Below are 22,866 nucleotides of genomic sequence, written 5' to 3'. Positions count from 1 at the left end.
ACAGCGTAACATTAGTAAAAAAACTAAGGTAATTCACAACATTGAAAAAAACTAAAGGGAAAAAAGAATGAAAATCTTAACAGATGCAGAGTTTTATAAAAATCACTCATAGCTCATCCTTTCAGAGTTCGCAAATAAAGCAACTTCTTAGGAAACTACAGGTGAAAGAGAAATTTAACTTGGTACCTACCAAAAATATAAACAAATGTTACATTTAATGTTAAATACCGGAAGCATTCCCTTAATATCAGGGAAAGACAAAAATATCCACTATTGTCCCTTCCATTCAAGATGTGATGGAGGCTCTAGCTAGTTCAATAAGAATAGGAAAGAAAAAAATATTTTAGGATTGGAACAGAAAAAGAATAAGTGTTAGTTTTGCACACAGCATGATAGTCTTCATTAAAAATCCCACAGAAACTTACAAACTACTTTTAATAAGGGAGTGCAGCAAGGTGCTAAATACAAAATCAATTTACAGAAATCAATGGCATCCCTCAATATCATAAATATATCATTGGAAAACATAACTTTAAAAAATTATTCAATTCCCAATAGCCACAGAACTATAAACTCTCTGGGAATAAATATATTAAAAGATGTTCACGACCTTTACAGTAAAAAGTATGAAAGTTTTGGGATTTTTTTTTAAAGTCCTGGATAAATGAAAGCTTCAAATTTATAGCTATCTCAATATTATAAAGATCTATGCAGTTTTTTTATTATGTTATGTTAATCCCCTACATTACATCATTAGTTTTAGATGTAGTGTTCCATGATTCATTGTTTGTGTATAACACCCAGTGCTCCATGCAGTATGTGCCCTCTTTAATACCCATCACCCTATGCAGTTTTAATGAAAATCTCAACAGAGCTTTTCATGGATCCTGACAAGTTTAGCCTATAAATGTCTATGAAACAATAAAGAGCCAAGATATTTTTGAATGGAGTTGGGGGGTTCATGCAACCAAACATCCCTTCTTATTATAAAGCTATATTATTTAAAAATGAAGTTTCAGCATAAGGAGCTCAACAGAGCAGAGGGGAAGCAGAACATGAGGCCAGACAATCTATGGACAGATCCTCCTCTATAAATAGACAAATAGGCTATTTGTCACAAACATGCTTCCTTCATCTATGAACACAAGAATTTAATACACGATCACAAGAAGAGCTAGGAACCTCCAAGACTTGGACCCAAGAGATTCCTGTCCCAAGAGATCACGTATTTAAAAAAAAAAAAAAAAAAGAGAGAGAGAGAGAGAGATCATATCTAAAAGTTTTGGGAAAGGGAAAGCTTCAAGCATGGAGTATCACATGCCTTTTTAATTAGCACATTGTCATGACCATTTTTGCATGCTTGCTCTTTTTTTTTTTTTTTTTTAATTAGAGAGGAATCCTGCCTTTCAGTACCTTAGATGAGACATGTTTCCCATTGCATCTCGCTCTTGTCAACCATCCTGGATATAAAAGAAAAGAATAGTCACCACATGGGTGGAGAAGCAGCATCCAGACTCTCTATGGGGAGCTTGACCCTGGGCAGAGCCTCCTTGGATCCATGTCTCCACTGAGGTAGCCTCTCATACTCTTCTAAGGAAGGGGGCTCATTAGCAGGAGCCTAGAAAACAAATGTGGATAATATAGGATACAAAATTAATGTTATCTTGAGTATAAAGAGAATTTGTTGAAAATAAAAGTTCTAAACTACTATTTTCTCCTGTATATTCACTGACAATAAAAAAAAATCCTATTACATAATTCAGGACCCAGCAAGAAGGGATCTGTGTTCTTCTGTTTGGTTGCCATAACAAGACACAATGGATGGGGTGACTTCAGCACAGACACTTATTTTCTCGCCGTTCTGGAGGTAGAAGTCCTTAATCAAGGTGCTGGCGGATCTGGTTTCTGGAGAGGCAAACGGAGGGCTGGCTTGTAGAGAATTGCCTTCTCGCTGTGCCTCACTTGTCCCTTCCTCTGTGTGTGCAAGCCAGGAGCAGAAACTCACGTCTCTTCTCTTCTTGTAAGGACACCTGTCCTGCAGGTTTAGGCCCCACCCTTATGACCTCCTCCATGAGGACCCTATCTCCAAATACAGTCACACTGGGGTCGGAGATTTCCACATACAAATTCGGGGCGGGGGGAAGATAATTCAGTCCATAACAGTATTCTCCTCCAATCTTGACCCAAGAATGTCCCTAAAACACATGGGAACTTGGTATCGTTCCCACTACCAATCGATGGGGGAAAAGACAGCATGTTCAATAAATGGTGCTAACGAGATGTAAAGTAAAGCATAGGGAATACAGTCAATAATACTGTTATAACTTTGTACGGCGACAGAGGGTAACTACACTTACTGCGGTGGGCATGTCATAATGTATACCAATGTCAAATCAATATGTTGTACAGCTGAAACTAATACAACACTGAATGTTAATATCCTGGAATTAAAATAAAAACTTAAAAGAGAAAGAAACATGTTGGTTCTGCTTCCCTGCCCTGCTGGCCACTCACAGGAACAATAAAAAAAATTAAAAATAAATATATTTTCAAGAAAATGGAACATTTGGGTTTGAGGCAACTATGGGGTATCCAGCTGAGAGTTGTATGCCCAGGTCTGGAGCTCCCATGCAGAAGACACCTGCCCTGGAGACCCAGATCTGGGAGTCACAAGTACAGAGGTGACTGTTAATATCATGACTGCATGTGAGGTTGCTCAGGGAAACCACAAAGATTCAAAGAGAAGGAAGACAAACCAATAAATTAGCAGCCAGAGTCAGGGGAGAACCACAGTAATCCTCACGCTTCTCTGTATCCACAAAGAACAAATACAGTAAAACCAAGGGGCATCGCCTCGAGTCTTAAACCTGATGTGTATTGTTTTTGTTTTGCATTTTAAAATCATTTTGTTATTATGAAACCAATAACAAATGGAAAGAGAAGTGCAGGATGTCTCTGCATCATTTGTCTCTTTAATGGAAGATTGAGTTTGTGAGGGCATTTGAGAGATCCTAACAAACATTCAAGAGATTAAGGTCCCATTGGGGGAGGGGGGGAAACACTTGGAAACCTGCAGAAAAGCTGTATGTTTATTCTCATAAATAAGAATTTTATAAGCAGTGCATGGCTAGTTGCTTTAGAAATGACAATCGTTGATTGTAGGAAGTGTGTAAGATTTGACTTCGGCAATCCAGATGCCTTCTTTATTGGTGAGGTTTCCTTTTTCACTCTCATAGAATAACAAAGATACTTGGGTCAACTGCTCAAGAGGTATTATGCTCAGCTGTGTACCTCAACCCACATATTTTGTTATTACGTATCAAGAGGGCTCGTCCTTAACGACCTTTGTTTCTCAAACATGAAGGGAAAGCATAAAATGACTTTAATTCAGTAGAATGAAAGCAGGTGACTCGCCCACAATCGGAAGCCGAATTTTAGCTAAACTCTTTGTAAAACTGTAAGTTTAAAAACCGATTGTAAGTTTATTCCCATATCCATATCTACACAAAATATGTGTTAAGTTGGGCAATTTGTTCTGTTTTTAAAGATATCTTTATTTATCACATAACAAAAACTTTGGACCTGTGTTTCCCTAATACCATTTCATAAAAGAAAAAACAATGTTTTTTAATATACCTGAAAATTTCATCAACTAAACAACATGTATATGAAGATGTAAACAATTTTTCTTTACATAATGAAGCTTAATATCCATGCCAAATAGAAACAGAAGTATTGTTTGGTGTGTTGAATTTCCACATGGTTTAAATCAAAAAGTTTCTACTGCATTTGTGAAAAACGTCATGCAGAGAATTGGTAAATGAAATATAACCACACAACATTGTAAACAAACAATAAAACAGCCAGACACATTTTAGTTAAATAAAACAAAGATCTATTTACTCAAGAGATACAGTAAACTTTCATATTTCAGAATGAGCACTGATACAGAAATTAAAAACCTAATGCTCATAGTTTGATCAAAGCACAAATAATTTTCCTTACAAAGAGAAGTTCTAAACATAAATCACATAAAAATGATAAGCACAACTTAACTTTTACTTACATCAATAATCACCCATTATCATTGTACATAGTAAGGATTTAAGGCACAAAAGAAGCAGCGAAGCAAAAACCAGGGTGAGTTTTCTCCAAACTTCTTCGGATACGGACTCTGGTCATTCCCTCCTCCCACTTGCCATGACATTTGCAGCAATAACTCAGTCACTCAATTAGACTGTGTGGTTTAAACTGATCAACTACAGAGAAACTACAGAGAATTCATGTGGTCCCATTTGTAGACTGAAGCTAAGTCTGTTGTTGGCTCAAGTCAACGGAGCTCCATTACTCACCTCCTGATTTTATAAATGTTTTACGGTTATCCAGACATTTTAAAATCCCTTCCTAATTCCCCATATTTTATAGGATGTCATGCCTCTTCCAAAGTGAGTTTTCCTTCTTCGTCGACATGTGGGGACACACTTTCATGCTCTCTCCGAGTCACTTAGACTTCATGGTAGGAAATACGCAAATTTTATGTGGTAAGAACAAAAATCAGACCCATTTCCATACTGGGATAATTTCTGGAAAACAAGAATCTTAGAGTATTTACAAGATTGATATTTAATAACAAAGAACTGCACGTGCTTGTCACCTTAGAAAAACAGACTAACCTTAAAAAAAAGGAAAAAGAAAACAAGAAAGTGTTACCACTCCAGGATATGACAGTTGCTCAAGGACACTACAGAGCTTCTGCACTGAATTAGAACATTATAGATAAAGTGGTAGAACAGTAAGTCAGCCTTGTATTCTATTTGTAGTGCACCTCACTACTTGGTACCAAAGAGAGTCCTCTATGCATTGCTGTAAATCACGTACATATATTCACCAACAGTGATAACCTTTTGACAGAGTCTCTGTTGGTGGGAAATATTCTGCACCTAACGCATATGGTAGTTAAGTCTGGTAACAAAGAAGTAAGAGACTGTACTCTGTCGTTAGGTCAGGAAAACATGACGACCGATCTATCTATCTGCAATCACCCCTTCATAGAATAAGTTTTTCATTAGAATTCCGGTAGCTTTCTTACTTTGAAAATTTTAAATCTTTTAAATCCTACAGAAAACAATTTTTAAAGCACCATGATATAGATCATTTCTCAGCATTTCCTCTCTTTACACATTGCTTCTCTCAAAAAGAGTCTTATTCTATTAATAACGCAGGGCCTGAGGAGGCCCATTCAATAAAGTGTGTGAGTGCATCTGTAGAAGTATTTGATATGTATATGTGAATATCTATATATTCTCTTTCTGTTCAGATTGGCAACAGTTCACATGGAATGCTTTCTCTTGAGTAATTTAATCTGCTTTTAAAAATTTTGCGTTGCTACTTATTGAGCAAACGTGAAAGGACAGAGCTAATTCTTTAGGAGAGTCCGTTAATAACACAAAGAAGCCTTCCTGATGTTCTGTGGCCACAATTCTGAATACACAGATATTTCCTAGGTGAATGAACTTTATTCTTTGTGTGTAAGATAGGTCATTTACCAAAATGTTCCAGGATGTTGGTTTATGAGCTATACACTGGAAAAGCTAGCATGAATAAGTTCACATTAGTATGGCTACATACAAAAGCACTAGAAGTTTCCTTTCAAATTTATAACATCTACATAATTAACAAAAATATTCTTCAATATGAGAAAAATAGATTATTTCTATATTTAAGGAAGACCTGCATCATCTCTTAAAAACTCAGAAAACTAATACAATTATGTTTTCCCCATATATACCTAACAAGGCCATTGTGAGTTCATTTAATTAGCCCACAAAATTGTAATAAGAAAAACTGTGAGCCTGCAGAGCTATCTAATGGACTCTGAGCCACATAGAGATGGGATGGTTCTGTCTTTACAGACCATAGCAGGAACCAACACTCTCAGAATAAAACGGGAGGCATGAGAGTATATGTTCTTCCTGTGAGTCTGGCATTTGAATATTCTCCAGGACACCTAAGGGGAAAAGCAATGTCTTAATAAGGGGAAAGTCATTCTCTGGCTATAGAGAAAAACAATGAGTAAAAAGTTATCACATGGCCATAATATCATGCTGTGTAACTAGAAATCCATGGATGCTCAACAGATACTGAACAGAAGCTACTGAGTGAGATGATGTCCTTAGCATGAAAATGACGTTAGCTAAAAATCTGTATTTTGCTCTGCAAAACTCTAATGTTCCAATTCAACTAAGAAACCAGTTGTTTACGAATGTCTTACAATCCAATTAAGCTTGAGAAACGAGTTCCATAAAACTAGAACGAGGGGGTCTGTACCCACAGCCTCACCAAGAGCTGACATAGAGAAGCATTCCACTGGCTAGCACATCAGAGCTACGTGAGTTTGTCACAGCATCTTCTCTGCTGGAAACAATCCTTGCAGCCTGACCAAGATCTCTTCTGCTCACTCACATAAATGCTCCCCAGATCTGTCTGTGAGTCCAGCTTAACTGGTGCAGCTAGCCTGCCACGAAGACCACGACTCCCACAGAGAACACGTCCACACATGGGGGGTGAATCAGCTTTCCTTCTTCGTGCCAATGTCATCCTCAAAATGATGTTCATGCTTCCCATTCTCTGTGAATGATGTTTTCCTTGGTTAGACAACATATTTCATTCTTTTTTTTTAGTAGTATGTGTTTACAGTTTTAAGGTGATGAGTTGTTGTTCATCCCCTCAAGATAGGTCACAATATGTCTTGTCAACAGGTGGTAAAATATGCACATCCAAGAGAAGAATTATATCCCGATTTTTTCCACTTTTTGCTAGAGTTAACTGAGGCCTGTCATCTTCCTGAAGTGTTTGTATATTTTGTTGTTCATGTAAAACAACATTGGGATTACTGAGATGACTCTTAAAAAGGTCCTGAAAACCTAAGCTCTATAGTATAATGAGGAACATTAGAAAAAAAAAAAAATACAAGATCTCTTTTAAAGAAGGAAAAAAGAGAAACTCATTAAAGGAAGAAAAGTGAAAGAATCACCTTGATAATTAGTTATAATTTCTTGCATTTCATTCCTGATTTCTATAAACTATTGAACATCATTAACCCAGGCCCAATAATGGCATGGGAATTTAATATCAAAAAACCAGCTAGCCTATCTCCCTAGCAACACAAGATTGTTGCTTGTAGTTTACAGCGTTTCATATTGTCCCCTTTGAAAAAAATAAGCCTACCTGTAATAAGCACAATCTAGATTTTATACCAGAAATATAGAACACCCATTCACAATTCATCCTCCCAGATCAATATACCCTTATATCACCATCTCTTTCCAATACTGTTACGTTGTAGTCTCCGTTTATGTTTCTTATTTATAGAAAATATTAAAATAGCTGCTAGGAAAAAAAATACATTCATTTTCTGTAGTATTATTAAGTGCTTGATATAACTACCTTTATTCCAAATGGTTGGTTATGAAGCCTGGAGGGGAAGAAAATCTTTTAACCTTATGATTAATAATGAATTCTACAAAAGCACTAGAAGTTTCCTTTCAAATTTATAACATCTACATAATTAACAAAAATATTCTTCAATATGAGAAAAATAGATTATTTCTATATTTAAGGAAGACCTGCATCATCTCTTAAAAACTCAGATAGCTAATACAATTATGTTTTCCCCATATATACCTAACAAGGCCATTGTGAGTTCATTTAATTAGCCCACAAAATTGTAATAAGAAACTGGTTTCATCATGACAATTTAAACATTTTTCAACAGTTTCTATCAGAGGGCTTCTAATTATATAGGAAGGAATCTGCTTGAAAGTCTAAATATAACTGGCCATTAAAATAGACATTTGCTGATATCCCTAGGGGCAAAAATATGACAAGGCTAATCCTAATAGAAATAAGGCAAAAAACAAGTCAAATGCAGTCTTGGGTTTTTGTTGTTGTTGTTCTTTTATAAAAATCTGGAGAGAATTCGATCTTTAGACTAGCCAATATTGAGTTTTCTAACAGAGTAACGTGATGGAGAAGAGATGGGCATTATTGGTGAAGGTAGACTAGATCCATGAAAGTCCAGAGGATATCAGAACTTGCAAATTCTCCAGCCAGGCTGTGACTATAATTGGGTGTTCCATGGTAAAATTCCTTCCTGAGCGTATCATTGAAGCCATGAGGATGAAAACCTGAAGCACTTGAGGGACAGGGGGGTGCCCAGATGAATCACTAACACACTGAATGGAGACTTCCTCCTTCCAAAATGTGCTCTTTTTAATTTGCGTGAGATGGATTTGGGATAAGGAGGAAGAAAGGAAAGAATATCAACAAGTCAAGGAAACATTTCAATCTACTGCCGTCTCTGAAACTAAATTATAATTTGTTTATTCAAGAGTTTATTGCTTTAAAAAAAAAGTACATGCTTTCCTATTATCATCTCTTTAAAATTCTATGCCTTCCTAGATAAGTGCTTTAGAATAAGCTCCCATTTAATAACCTCACTTCTAAATTTATGGACAAGGTGTGGTCCTATCCTTTTTCATCGCTTACCAAGACAAGTGGCCAATTGTCATCCTGTGCAACTGTCCCTCCGTCCCTCTTATTTAATTTTTCTAAATGACTTTTACAAATACATCCCATGAAAAGAAGCCACTCTCCTTTAGTAGCTACTCAAAATTATCTAGTCTTTCCATTAAGCCTCTAATCTTAGAATCCCATAGGTAGTATTCAATATTGTCACATTATGTTCAGCAGTAACTACATCCTTATTATTCAAGTATTATAACCCTTCATTTTCCTGATAATCAATATACTCTCTTTTTTAAAGATTATCTATGCTACCACAGCACAGTCCTTGTTTTGTTCGTTGTTCTCATTTTCTTGCGGACTCGTGATTTTTACTTCTGGTCTTGGTGGTCTTTGAGGGTCTAAGTCAGCCTGGAAGAAAAGATACCAAAACAAAGATATTTAGCTCTTTAGTCCCAAAGGTCATAAAATTCACAAGGAAAAAAATGACTCCGTATTTCAGGTAATCATATAAATATTCAACTAAAAATAGTTCCCTGGGCCCGTCCCTTTTGTGTTCTAGTTGATCATGACCCAGTGGACATGCCACCCTCAATACCTTACTTGCACAAAAGCCCTACCTGGGACCATAAGAGCACAGACTCATTGCTTGTGCTGCAGGCTTTATTTTTCTCAATTTTTTTTTCTTTTTCTTTTTTCTTTTTAAAGACGTTATTTATTTAATTGTCAGAGAGAGAGAAAGGAGAGAGAGCACAAGCAGGGGAAGAAGCAGAGGGAGAAGCAAGCTCCCATGTGGGACTCAGTCCCAGGACCCTGGGATCATGACCTGAGCCGAAGGCAGATGCTTAACCGACTGAGCCACCCACGCATCCCTCAATTTTTTTTTCTTGATTTCACTTTAAGTTTTTCTTTTCAACAGCATATTTATACTTTTCATTTCAGCATTTTCAGAGAAAAGAGAAAAGTACAGCAATTCTACCTCATGTCACATTACCCCAGCCCCATACCAGTTGTTTTTCTGTTAGTTAGAGCTCACAAATTCCTTGTGAATATGGTACCAAGTACCCTCAAGTATCAGACAGATAAGGGCAGGAAGGAAACCAAGTACAGAGGCAGGATTTCTCCAATGGCATGTGCATCCCTGTGCTTGGACTTCTTTTATGGTATTAAGGATCTTGTCTCATTTACAACATGGCCTTCTCCCACTAGACTGAAATCCAAGGGGATGGGATTAGAATTCGCTGGTTTTCAAACTCTGCTCCATGGAAGGCTGGAGGCTCCATGGCCCTCATAAGGGCCACCCGAGTGGGGACAGGAGGACTAGCTCCAAGGCCCCTGCCCCTACAGCCATAATTTATGCTCTAAAAATGAAAAAAAAAAAATACTGGGACTCTTATTTCACATTGTTATCTCAGGAAGTGTCTCAAATAGAGCACGAGCTCAATCAATGTCCGTCGCTTGTGGTGTGTTTCTCCCGTGCTCCCTGCTGTCTTCCTGTCATCCCAGCACCCTGTGCCTAAGAATGGCTACAGGGCACAAAATGTTTCACGACAAACTGAACCCTTAGTCGTTCTAGAAGTAAACAATCCTTTTGAAAAAGTTAATTTTTAATTCAGGATTAATTTAGGATTCCTATGGATCTTGTTTTTCGCATATTTGATACACTTCAAATGTCCCTGAACGAGCAACGGAGGGAGAATGAAAACAAGATGCCTTGCCATTAGAAGAGAGATGAGTCAAGTAAGATTCAGTCTCTCTGTGGGTGACTGCTCTGCTTCGGCATTTGCAGGGTTAACATCCCTAACTCATCACATAGCAGGTACTTGTTCATTTGCAACCCCACAAGTTTAGATTCACCGTCAGTACATCCCCAGCCCCTGTACTTCACATTATATGACCTTGATCTTGACTGAGACCCGATTCTTATAAGGGGCCTATTTTTAAAAGTTAAATTTACAGAATGGAAAGATAGGCAATCCCTTCATTTCTGTACAACTGTTTCAGGTTATAAAACTGAATTAAAACCTAGAGCACTAGAAGAGTACATACTTGGATCTTATGACTGGGGTCCCACATAGGATCTGCACTTTGATTTCATGCTGTAGACGTTCATCAAAGGCAACGATAGCGAAAGGTTTCATGAAGCCGACTCTTGTAGTTACCATATCATGACAACGAGGACACTGTCCTCTACATTACTGTGCTTTCCAGATGATACCCCCAGATAAACCATAGTGCCTCCCTTGAGAAAGTGTGTGTGTGTGTGTGTGTGTGTGTATTCCTTGAGAAGTTCATTTTGTTTCCTTATTGAGGGAAAGGGAATCATGTAGTGGACTGATTTCCTTTTCTAATTTTAGCTACAAACAACTTCAGGATACGAATTTTCGCTCAATTTCAGTAACTAGGTAGAATGGCATATGGGGAATTTCTGGCTGACTACAACTGTGATTCCCTCACCCTGAGGAAAGATGAAACGGGAGACACACCTTGTGTTTTCACTTAGATGTTGAGAATGTTTTCATATAAACCAGACAACAGATTACAGACAACTCTGTGCTGGTTATTAAAACCTGGCCACAAGAAGGTTTTGCTATTTTACCATTACTAAATTTGATCCCCCCTAAGCAAAATAAAACAGATGAGTCAATAATAAATCATCAAGAAAACCACACTCATGAAACTGGGTGTCAGGAATGAAGACAGCAAGGCCCACTTGAGAGGTTACAGCCTGAGGGAGGTGGACGCTGACCAGAGGGATAGACAGGAAGGCTTCATTCTCAAGGACGGGAGGAAGGCTGTGGCTACCTCTTACACTATGACGTTGAACTTGAGCCTATTCATCAGTCTCTAGTTTAACCATCCATCCTCTGGAAGAATGCCTGCACGTCAGACTATCCTGCTGCAGGGCCCCTGTTTTCCCTGGTGGGAAAACAGGCTAGAAGGAGGCTTTACCATGTAATTCCTTACCCTCTCTGTATAACAAATAAAACCATATCTTATTAAGTGCCTGGTGCATCGAATGCTTAATTCAGTTAAATCATTTAATGTGGACTAAACAAGTGAAACTTTAACATCTCCAGAGTACAAAGCAGTCACCCATGACAGAGGAGATGTTCCTTCTTTCATGTCTAGATCTCATGGCCTTGATGTTCATTTCTTGTCTGTACCTTCCCTGATATTAAATTATTTTTATTTGTGTATATTTGTTATATACATTCTCAGGAGCCTCTGCAAACTCTGTAGAATGAGATAAGGGATGGATGGATGGATGGATGGATGGATGGATGAGTGGGTGGATGAGTGGGTAGATGGGTGAAATGGGTAGATGAGTGGGTGGATGTGTGGATGAGTGGGTGCATGGGTAGGTGGGGAATGAGTGGATGGGTGGATGGCTGGGTGGGGAATGAGTGGACGGGTGGATGGCTGGGTAGGTGAGTGGGTAGATGGGTGGGTGGGTGGGTGGGTGAGTGGATAGGTGGGTAGATGGATGGATGAATGGACAGATGGATGGATAGCTGGGTGATTAGTGGGTGGATGGGTGATACTGGGTGGATGGGTGGACGGATGGATGAGTGTGTGGATGGGTGTATGACAGGACAATGCGTGGATTCTCTGACAGGTGGATGACCATACTTTAAAGTGCCTGAAATAATATAGTCAAGTAAATGGTACTGAGTCCTTCCCTGCTCAACAGTAAGTGGTTTCAACGCAACTCTTAAGTGCTTGAATAATTCCCTAAGTGCATGGGCGTGTGCACCACACACGCATTCACACATGAACACAAGTGAGCAAAAGCCGTAGAAATACCTCATCTTGTCCACTGCCAGCTCCTTGCGACTTTAATTCCTCATCCACTTCCTCCTGAGGCTCAGTATTAACCTGATCCAGCTCCTCGCCATTTTCTTCATCGGTGCCTCCGTTAACGCGGGCGGGAACCGCCTGCTCCTCGCTGTGATCTGGGACCCCCTCAACTTGCTCGGAGGCATCTGTAGCCTCCTTCTCTCCTCCGTCTTCAACTTCACCATTCATTCCCGAAAAATCTTCTTTCTGCTCTGCATTCTTGTTTGCTTTTTCTCCGTCTTCTTCCTCATCTACTATTTCCGCTGGTCTCTGGTGGGTCAGAATGAATAATGGATAAAAGTAAGCAGGGCAACAGAGATTTTCCACTGCACGTTATAACGACGTAAAACTTCCTCACACGTGTGTAGTGCTCTGTAGCAGATAACGTGCTAATCTTTCCTGAGAACCTACTGAATGCACTCTTCACAGGGATTTTTCCTCATTTGCTCTTCACAACAATCCCATGAGGTTGGTATTATTCCCCTTTTACAGGTGAGAAAACTAAGGTACAAAGAGACCAAATATCTAGCCCAAGATCTCGCTGTATGGAAGTGGACAGCCAGGCCTGGACCAAGGCGTGTGACTCCAGGACCGGTGCTCATAAGCCCCGAGGCAGAGACGAGGCCAGACTGCAGGGCCTTTGGCCAATGTAGAGCGGAGTGTCCCGCCCAGAGGAGGAGGTTAAAAAAAAGTCTCTGTGGAGAAGTCATCCTCCTCATCGTGACTGCCTGGTGTGTATTTAGATCTCTAAATAGAGAAAGAGGGCAAAACCCTCCCAACAACCCTGCAAATAGAGAAAGAGGGCAAAGGACGTGAAGCCAGACTTTCTAGCACCAAATGTGGACCTCTGCCCACGCAATGCCTGGGGGCTCACAGTGTATCTCAGAACACAAACACGGTCGTGCAGGTCCAAGGCCAAGAAACCCTACGTCCTTTCTATAAAAATGAGAAGTGCTCAAGAATTTACGAGCTCAAATTAGTCGTTTTCCAAGTTATTTGGATACACGTAAATCTGATTTAAAAGACAGCAGGAGGCCGACTTCCAGAGCCAAGACTTTGGAGAATAGCCCAGGTTCAAGCCCTGGCCAGGCACTTACTGGCTGTCACCTCACTGCTTGTAACATGAGAAGAGTCCCCACTTGTAACATGAGAATATAATAAAACATCCAGGGGAAATGAATGAGAGAAGTTACATGCAGTGCCAACCACTGTATCTGGTACATCACATCCTAAGAAAACACTAGAGTCGCTTCCCATTTGTAGGACACGCTCTGTCCTGGAGCCCTTAGATTCTTCACTGCCTGCAATAAAATAACAGCTTTTCTTTTAAAGTATAGTATAGAAAGAACACAGGATTTATCCTAAGTTAGGACCCTAGACCTGCCTCTTTCTGGTTGACACTGGACAGGTCACATGGTCCTCCAGCACTGTAAAATGGAGGTCTGAGATGCAATTCACCCTGACCGCCCCCACTTCCAGCTCTGGAAGTCCATTCTCCTCAAACTGCTCAGATGCTTGTAATGAGGTCTTAACAGTCTTCTTTTTTTTTTTTTTTTTTTAAAGATTTTATTTATTTATTTGAGACAGAGAGAATGAGAGAGATAGAGCACATGAGAGGGGGGAGGGTCAGAGGGAGAAGCAGGCTCCCTGCCGAGCAGGGAGCCCGATGCGGGACTCGATCCCGGGACTCCAGGATCATGACCTGAGCCGAAAGCAGTCGCTTAACCAACTGAGCCACCCAGGCGCCCTTAACAGTCTTCTTGTAAGAGTTACTGTAATACTCTCCATTTTTGGAAGTAAAGAAAAAAAAAAAAAACAAAAACGAAACAGAGTGGAACCAAAAGTTCAGGGCAAAGCTCCACACAACATTATTTTAAAGAGGAAAAGAGTTGAACTGTGAAGTCTTAAATTCTGCCCAAAATAGAGTCTCAGTTTTGACCGCATGGTATCAAAGATACACTTTTAAAAAAATTAGTTGTTCTTAAGATATTCCAATAACCATGGCGTTTGCCATCATGCAGCTTAAATCATTGTACAAGCGAGGCTGGGTCTTCCACATTTCCATTCAGATGCTTAATGCCAAACAGTGTGGGGCCCCTGCGATCCCTAAGCTTGCTGCCCAGGGTGAGGCCCTTGGGAAGGCCAAATGCTGGACAGAAATGGGCACATACGGGGGTGGATCTGCCAGATGGTGCCAAGAGAAAAGACAAAGATTTATGAATTGGAGCCTACAATGCTTGGGAAGGATGTATAAGACTGAAATGAATGAAGGTGAGAAAAACCTCCAATTTCCAAGAGGCAAAACAGTATGCTCACATGCCCACACCCCTGTCCCACTCTCTCTACAGAGAACACTCATAAGCCAAGGAAGAGTCTGCTGAGCAAGATGGGTGCTGTCATCATGAAAGCAGGGCAGAGGAAATGTCCGGGGCCAAAGGTGGTGTGGATGCACCCCTGAGCAGCAAGGGCTTTGAGGGGGCTTCCTCAATTGGACCCTAGGGCAGAGAGGGGACCGCAGATGGGAAAGAGCTAGAACAAGGAGCCAACTCAGAATCACTGTGGGCAGCTTCCTACTCACAGGTCATGAGAGGCCAAGAAAAGGCTGGGGGGTCTCGAGCCCAGAGACCGCAAGCTCCTTTCTTAGGGACTCTGAAGGATGTGGGGGAGACTCACTGTGTGACCCTAAAAGACATGTGGAAGGCTCAGTCACCGTGATTCATGAATGGGCCTGGAGTACCCATCTGTGCTGAGCAGGACTCTGGATGTTGGGCATTGAGACAAATAGGACAGGAATCAAGGAACTCAGAGCTGGGCAGTCACAGGGCACACTGTAATATGGCCCGAGGAGAAAAGTGCCCAGCATGTGGGTCAGGAAGGGGACCTTTCGTGGCGGGCGTGGCAGCCTGCCACCCGGTCTCGGTCATGGCAACCGATGCAAGCCTGCGGGAACGCTGTGTGCAGGTGGGGTCCATCCACGGAGCCCCCGGCTCCCGTCGGTGCTGAGTGTTATGCTCTGCGCTTACGTGCTCATCATTTCGTGAAACCCTCCCAACAACCCTGCTAAGTACACCTCTTATGTCCCGCACACACATCAGGAAAAGGAGAAACCACGCAACGCCTTCAGCATCACGCGGCGGCGACCACACAAGGCGAGGATTTGAACCCTGGGCGAGAGTTTGCCCCCAAGCCCTGGTGTCCTTCCTTAAAGAAATACCATGAGAAGCTTCTACTTCACGCTCGAGTGTCCTTCCAACGGCCAGGAGGTGTGACCCCGCAATATGCAGCATTGCTTTTAACACTGAAAGAATTACCGACCTGAGATCAAAACATTTCTGGATTTCTACTAAAGACTTCTGGTGCGACCCAGCGAGGGAACGTTATAAAGATGGCTCGGCAGAGTCCCCGAAGCATTACCTAACAGAACTCCGGAAACACTATGGCACTGAGGGCCACCAGAAGCGGCGTTCTTTTTAGACTATTCCTGAGAAGTGGATAATTGTGTATCACCCTGCTAGAAACTTTTAGTGCACCTAACTCGTCCTATTCGGAGCAACATTCGGTTTTGGTTTTAAAGAGAAGTTATACACAATTTTATCATAAGAAACACTGAATGGTAATAACAGAGAAAACCCCAAATTTGCTGTGATCATTTAGGAATGTAGACCTGGGGGCGCCTGGGTGGCTCAGTTGGTTAAGCGACTGCCTTCGGCTCAGGTCATGATCCTGAAGTCCCGGGATCGAGTCCCACATCGGGCTCCCTGCTCGGCAGGGAGTCTGCTTCGTCCTCTGACCCTATCCCCTCTCATGTGTTCTCTCTCTCTCAAATAAATAAATAAAATCTTTAAATAAATAAATAAATAAATAGATAGATAGATAGATAAATAAATAAATAAAGGAATGTAGACCTGTTTCTTGTCTCTCTGAGAACGTATTACAAGAACGTACTGACGTCTGGTAAGGTGACTACTTCTGCGTCAACAGAAGTCTGTTTTCCCTTCCTGAAATCTGGACGTATACCGAAATGTGGCAAAACGGGTGTGAGTTGGCTTTTAGTTTTTAGTTTTGTGTTTCTCATCGTACCCTTTTTCTTCACTCCCGATTCCCAAACACATATACATTTTTTTCCTTCTTTTCAGGCAGGCAGCTGGGAGAGACCCTAACCTCTCTCCAAGGAGGGAGTCGCCCAGCCCTGAACGCGGGTTCTGTTCTCCCCACCACTGTGGGCGCCGCCGTGAACACGCAGTATTACTCTTGCATCCCATTCGGTCTGTTGTGCCTTCCCACCATGGTTACCTCACCGTCATCACAGGAAGCCGCGTCGGGTTAGCTCAGCTTTACAAAATGCAAGATTAAGGTGCTATGCTACCAACTGGATCAATTTAAATAAGACAGTAACAGGAGTTTAAAGGTTTATAATGCTTTAAAATATCCACAGTGTAGAACACAATTTATTATTACTACGACACTACAACTCAGGCCAAAAAAAAAAAAAAAAAAAATTCTGCTATGACGGATCTGTAATGAATAAACGAAAAGCAATGTGCTTTTGGTGTAATCTCCTTTGAAGCAGGCATTAAATTATTAAAGATGTTTCCAGTGCATACATCAATCAAATCATCCCAGGAAGGAACACTGGGTTTCACACCCATACACACACACACACACACACACAGATAAAATCTATGCCATGGCAAGGACCTACAGAGAAGCAAAAGAACACCTCTTCCACAAGACAGTGGGGGTCTATGGTGGGAGGAAGACAGGAGGGAGATTCAGCAAGCTGCACACTCCCTCAATCCTTGCCCTCCTTCTCTTGCTGCAGAGAAACTCTCCGGGAGGAGGCCGGTGCCCCTCACACACGCTGACCTGACGTTCGGCCCAGGCAACGGGACGCCCACAGAGCAGAGTCCACTCAGATGAATGCCGTTCTTAGAGGGCCTTGGGATCTCCCCTCACAGCCAGAAGAGCTCTTCCATGGGGGGCAGGCTGTGAGTTAGCTCCACACAAAGCCAGACACAGAAAGTCACTTATTGTATGATTTCATTTCCACAAAACATTCAGAATAGGTCAAACTATAAAGACAGAAAGCAGATTCGTGGTTGCCAGGCTTGAGGAGAAGGGAGAATGGGGAAAGGCTGCTTAATAGGCAGGAGGTTTCGGGGTGCCTGGGTGGCTCAGTTGGTTGCGTGTCTGACTCCTGGGTTTCAGATCAGGTCATGATCTCGGGGTCCTGGGATTGAGCCCCGTGTCAGGCTCCCTGCTCAGCCGGGAGTATGCTTCTCCCTCTCCCTCTGCCTCTATCCCTGCTCATGTGCTTGCTCTCTCGCTCTCTCTCTCTCAAATAAATAAATAAATCTTAAAAAAAATAGGCATGGGGTTTCCTTTTGGGGAGATGGAAAATGTCCTGAAACTAGACAGGGGTAACAGTGGAATAACACTGTGAATGTTCTAAGGGCCACAGATCTGTATATCTAAGAACGGTTAACGGTTAGTTGTATGTTAGGAGAATCTTCAATTTATTCTCTTTTCTTTCTTTCTTTTTTTTTTTTTTTGAGAGAGAAAAAAAAGGGAGTGAGAGCAGGAGCAGGAGGGGAGGGCCAAAGGGAGAGGGAAGGGAGAATCTTAAGCAGGCTCCACGCCCAGCACAGAACCCATCGCAGAGCTCGATCCCAGGACCCTGTGATCATGACCTGAGCCGGAATCAAGAGTCAGACACCTGACCAACCGAGCCACCCAGGCGCCCCTCTGCTTCAGCTTTTTTTTTTTTTTTTTTAAGATTTTATTTATTTATTTGAGACAGAGAGAATGAGAGACAGAGAGCATGAGAGGGAGGAAGGTCAGAGGGAGAAGCAGACTCCCTGTCGAGCAGGGAGCCCGATGCGGGACTCGATCCCAGGACCCTGGGATCATGACCTGAGCCGAAGGCAGACGCTTAACGACTGAGCCACCCAGGCGCCCTCTGCTTCAGCTTTTAAGGAAACTGTATGCCCCAGACCCTGACCACCAGGTAGAGCTATGTGGCCACCTCTCTGTATCTGCTAAGACGCCCACGGGATGTGCCGCCTAACTGAGGAACCAACCTCTGGTTATCGCCCTGCTTCATTCTGCAATTATACTTCAGCCAGTCGCCTCCTGGTAGGAAGTCACTGGTGGTGCCCAATGACTGAGAGAGCTGAGTGAATGAACTAACAAATAGAGCTGAGACGAGCAGCTTACTTAGAATTAAAATACAGAGGGGCACCTGGGGGGCTCAGTCCGTTAAGCGTCTGCCTTTGGTTGAGGTCCTGATCCCGGGGTCCTGGGATCAGGGTCCTGGGATCGAGCCCCGCATCGGGCTCCCTGCTCAGCGGGAAGCCTGCTTCTCCCTCTCCCGCTCCCCCTGCTTGTGTTCCCTCTCTCGCTAACTCACTCTCTGTCAAATAAATAAAGAAAATCTTTAAAAAGAAAAAATTGATTCTATTAAAAAAAAGAATTAAAAAACAGAAAGTGCTAGAAAAATATTCCTAGTCTTTACAACTGTGTAATTTCCTCAAAATACCCAAGCAGTTCTCAGGCTCCGTGCATTTAGCGGGACCTGCCCTATGGCCGGGCCGGGAGCAGTCGCAGCTAACAAGGCACCGGCGCCAGGTCAGGGAGCAAGGCTTGGGTGCACAGAGCCCACTTTCTGCTCGCACCTCCGAGAACCCTAGGAAGATCCTGGTAACGTTAATAGTTTAGGTAGAGAGGCGTAGACACGAAGCCAAAGGGAGGGGCTGGGGGGTTTGGGGAGGAAGGAGCAGGGATCCCAAAGGAAAAGGTAAGACTGAGGAAGGGCAGTTCATCTCGAGGGAGGTGAGGGAGAAGGAAGAGAAACAGGAAGGAAAAAAAAGTCCTTTCGCCAGGTCCAATCACAGGGTCCCTCCTGCAGATGAGGAAGCAGAGCTCGCAGGTGAGACCTCACCCCTCCGCCTGGCAGAAGCCAGTTCGCAGGTGGTGCCGAGAAACCGTGCGCCTACCCGAGCAAGAGGGGTTCCTGCACGAGATCTAAGACCGCCGATTGCTGCGGGGGGCATCGACGGCCAACGTCAAGTACACACTGTGCGGGGGGGGCAGCTGTGATTCTGCTCCAGGCCAGCGACGTCACTGCACGCGGCCCCGCGGCCCGGCCACGTCACCTCACCTGCCCCCAAGTACTAACGACATCACCGCACTTGGCCTGATTCCCCGCGAAGTCACCACGCCTGGCCCAAGTTCCCTTTGGAATTTGAGGGTGATCACAACGACCTCACAAGATTGTAGGAGGGAACAAATAGGACCGTGCACACAAAAGACCACCGTAAACTTAACGAGCTGTATATGGGTTTATTACTGTTAGCTCACCATTGAGTGGAAGGAGTCTAGAGGTTGTCCGACGGAAGGGTCAAGCACAGGGTTTGCACTAATGAAACTGTGTTCTGGGGGGCCACTTCAAGAGATCTCCCTTCTAAATCTCATGCACATGAAAACAAACAAAAAATCCTATCAGGACACTCAGCTACCGTCTTCCCCTTATGGGTTAATATAGTTAAATGCAGGCGGATGTTGGGGCACCTGGGTGGCTCAGTCGGTTAAGCGGCCGACTCTTGATTTCAGCTGGGGTCTTGGGATGGAGCCCCACCTCAGGGACGGCGCTTAGCGGGGAGTCTATTTGAGATTCTCTTTCTCCCTCTGCCCCTCCACCCACCTGTGGGCTCGTGCTCTCTCTCAAATAAATAAATACATCTTTTTAAAAAAATGCATGCTGACATTTAAACTTCTGGTCTATTGAGACTGTTAGGCATGATTTGCATAGACCATCATCTTTGATCTTGGCTACGCAGGTCAGGGTTTGCCTGGCATGTGTCTTTCACAACCAATTTGCCATCCAAGCTTCGTTTGTTTCTGAACTGCTATCCACTCTCAAAAGTAATACAAACATGCCAGCAAGAGGCACCCAACAAGGCTGGCTCACGTGAATGAGTATGTACATTTGGGTCATGCCTTCGTCTTCAGTTGGGGGGGGGGGCAGGCCGGCAGTAGCCAGTTAGGGGGATGATAAAGACAGAACTGTAGGTAGCACATTAAGCTTCTCAAAGTACCTTCACAAATATTTTCTCATTTTTCCCAAGCAGTAGGCGTGCAGAGTTATCCCCATTATCCAGAGTGGGAAACTGAGCCTGAGGAAAAGTCAAGCAACCTGCCAAGGGTTACGTGACCAGTGGGTGATATCTTTCATACGCATTTAAAAAAATTAATAAAGATTCTAGTTGAGGGACGCCGGTCCCAGTAGTTTATAAACTGGTCACCATGGTAACCAGGCACGCGCCCAGCCCCACTCTTCCCATGGGACAAACAGACTGAAAGACAGAGGGACTGGCTGGCTGAGCTGGGTTCCACCCCTCTGCCTCTCCTCTCTCTACTCGCCACCAAGCACCTGTCTGACAGACACAAGACTTCAAAAGCTGACTCGTCCAGTGAAAATTAGCCTTTTGATTTGCCTGGTAGACAAATCCCACTTTCTCACTCTTTGGGGCTGAACTGTGTCCCCTCAAAATTAACATGCTGGAGTCCGAACCCCCAGTACCTCACAAGGTGACTCTACGTGGAGTTGGAGCCGTTAAAGATGTAATGAAGTTAAAATGAGGTTCGCAGGGTGGGCTGTGACCCAATATGACTGACGTCCTCATAAGAGATTATACATACAAAGACTATGTGAAGACACAGAGAGAAGACATCTATCTACCAGCTGAAGAGAGAGTGCTCAGAAGAAACCAAGCTGCCGACACCCCGATCTCACGATCCCAGGCTCCGGAGCTGTGGGACGGTCAGTGTCTCCTGGTGACGTCACCCAGTTGGTGGGACTTTGTTCCGGCGGCTGAGCAGACCACGACGCTCACCAGGTTCCACCTTACCTCCCTTTTCCTCCTCAGCCCCACACATAGTCATGTCCATATTCATAGTCTTTCCTCTCTCTCCCTCTTTCTCCTTTCCCCCCCGTTTCCCTAAAAAGCCCTTCAGCACAAACTAGGGAAGTTGGGCTCCTCATGAAGGGAAGAGGGCTGACTCGATGTGGTGGGGTGGGGAGGGCAAATCCAGTCCTTCCCAGACATGAGTACTGGGGGCTGGAGAACGTCCTCCATGGAAGAGGCTGAAAGGAGCCCTGTCCCCTGCACCACGCCATTAACTCATTCTGTTCCCTCTACCTTCACCCGGAATGCTCTTTCTTCCCGTTAGACCCACCTTCTCTTCAAGTCTTCCTGGCTCCCTCAAGCAGCCGGCACGCCTTACCTGTGCTCTCATGAGACCTGTCAGATCTCCTCAGTACACTGTACCCACGGTGTGCGATTCTCTCTCTCACTCTGCCCCTCCCCACTCTCCCTCTTGTGATACGAAAATAGTGGGCAAAGATGCCTCGAATGATATTTGGAATGATTGTGGGAAAATGGGGCTCTACAGAGGCCCTCTGGAAGGTTCTAGAAGCAAGAGCTCTTTCTTATGCATCCTTGTATCCATCACCACATTTACCATGGTATTATATAGTCCTTGTCTTGACTTAAACACAAATACGCATCCTACAGGCCAAAGCCAGGGCAATATGTGCCTTTGGGAAGGGACAGATGACGGTGACAAGGCTCCCATTTCTTGGGCACTCTCCAGGTACCTGGTCACGATATGGTCAGAAATACACCACTTTGGGAAGGCATTTTTGGTTAAAATTTCTAATTGTAAATAGTACCTTGAAATAGTACCTCTTTTTTATTTTTAATTTAAATTCAATTAGCCAACATATAGCACATCATTGGTTTTTGGTGTAGTGTTCAATGATTCATTGGTTGCATGTAATAGTGCCTTTTTAAGTGAAAATGGTATTTTTTATGTTAAAAAATACCAATTTTATTGAAAGCTGGGAGAAAATAGGATTGACTGTCGACAGAATGTTGTTTAGCCATAAAGACTATCCTACAAGATTTATTCTAATTATGGCACCCTGCCATTCTTTATTAAGAGTCGTGTTACAGAAAGGAGACACAGCATAGCAAAGAAAACAAATCGGGAAGATGCTTTTACCTATGCTTCAAGTCTTCTCCCCTGATGAAGGGGATTTACTCCTTCCTTACATTTACCTCAAATTTTAGCCAGCTTGTGACTAAAATTTTTAGAGAACCAGTTTTCGGGTAGGAATCGTTTCTCCAAAGAAACACATCCATCCTAAAATCCTAAAATCTCAGGACTAGCTGATGCCTATGAGGAGCTGTGGAATCCTATGTCCTGTATAACGCACAATTCCTATGCTTCGCTGGAGTCAAGAAAGGGCATTCATTAGACCTTCTCCATGACACTCACTAAACCGATGCATGTTAATAGAACAACAAGGATCGCAGAAGTCACTCAAACGATTCCAGCCTCACGGCCTCTCTGACATCAGGAACATCCCCAGCAAGGCTAGAGTAACAGACATGTTGCACATATATGTACAATTACAGACAATATGTACCCTTAAACATA

The 22,866-nt window shown here is 42.9% G+C and overlaps 1 protein-coding gene across 1 annotated transcript in view; it reads right to left on the bottom strand.

Moving 5' to 3' along the window:
- Window positions 1–8,795: 8,795 nt before the first annotated feature.
- DCDC2 (doublecortin domain containing 2) overlaps window positions 8,796–22,866 on the bottom strand; it is a 170,439-nt gene continuing 156,368 nt past the window's right edge. Inside the window, exons 9-10 of the mRNA XM_045865945.1 lie at window positions 12,331–12,633; window positions 8,796–8,934 (exon numbers count right to left, since the gene is read on the bottom strand). Of these exons, the coding sequence (XP_045721901.1) occupies window positions 8,830–8,934; window positions 12,331–12,633 (408 nt within the window). The 3' untranslated portion in view covers window positions 8,796–8,829. The remainder of the gene's footprint in view (window positions 8,935–12,330; window positions 12,634–22,866) is intronic.

The sequence above is a fragment of the Mirounga angustirostris genome, unplaced genomic scaffold (genome assembly GCF_029215605.1).
Source record: "Mirounga angustirostris isolate CCGP_5_RB_7025 unplaced genomic scaffold, mMirAng1.0.hap1 SCAF_8, whole genome shotgun sequence".
Taxonomy (NCBI): domain Eukaryota; kingdom Metazoa; phylum Chordata; class Mammalia; order Carnivora; family Phocidae; genus Mirounga; species Mirounga angustirostris.
Note: the sequence above shows the minus strand (reverse complement) of the source record. Positions and strands in the feature narration are given on the sequence as shown.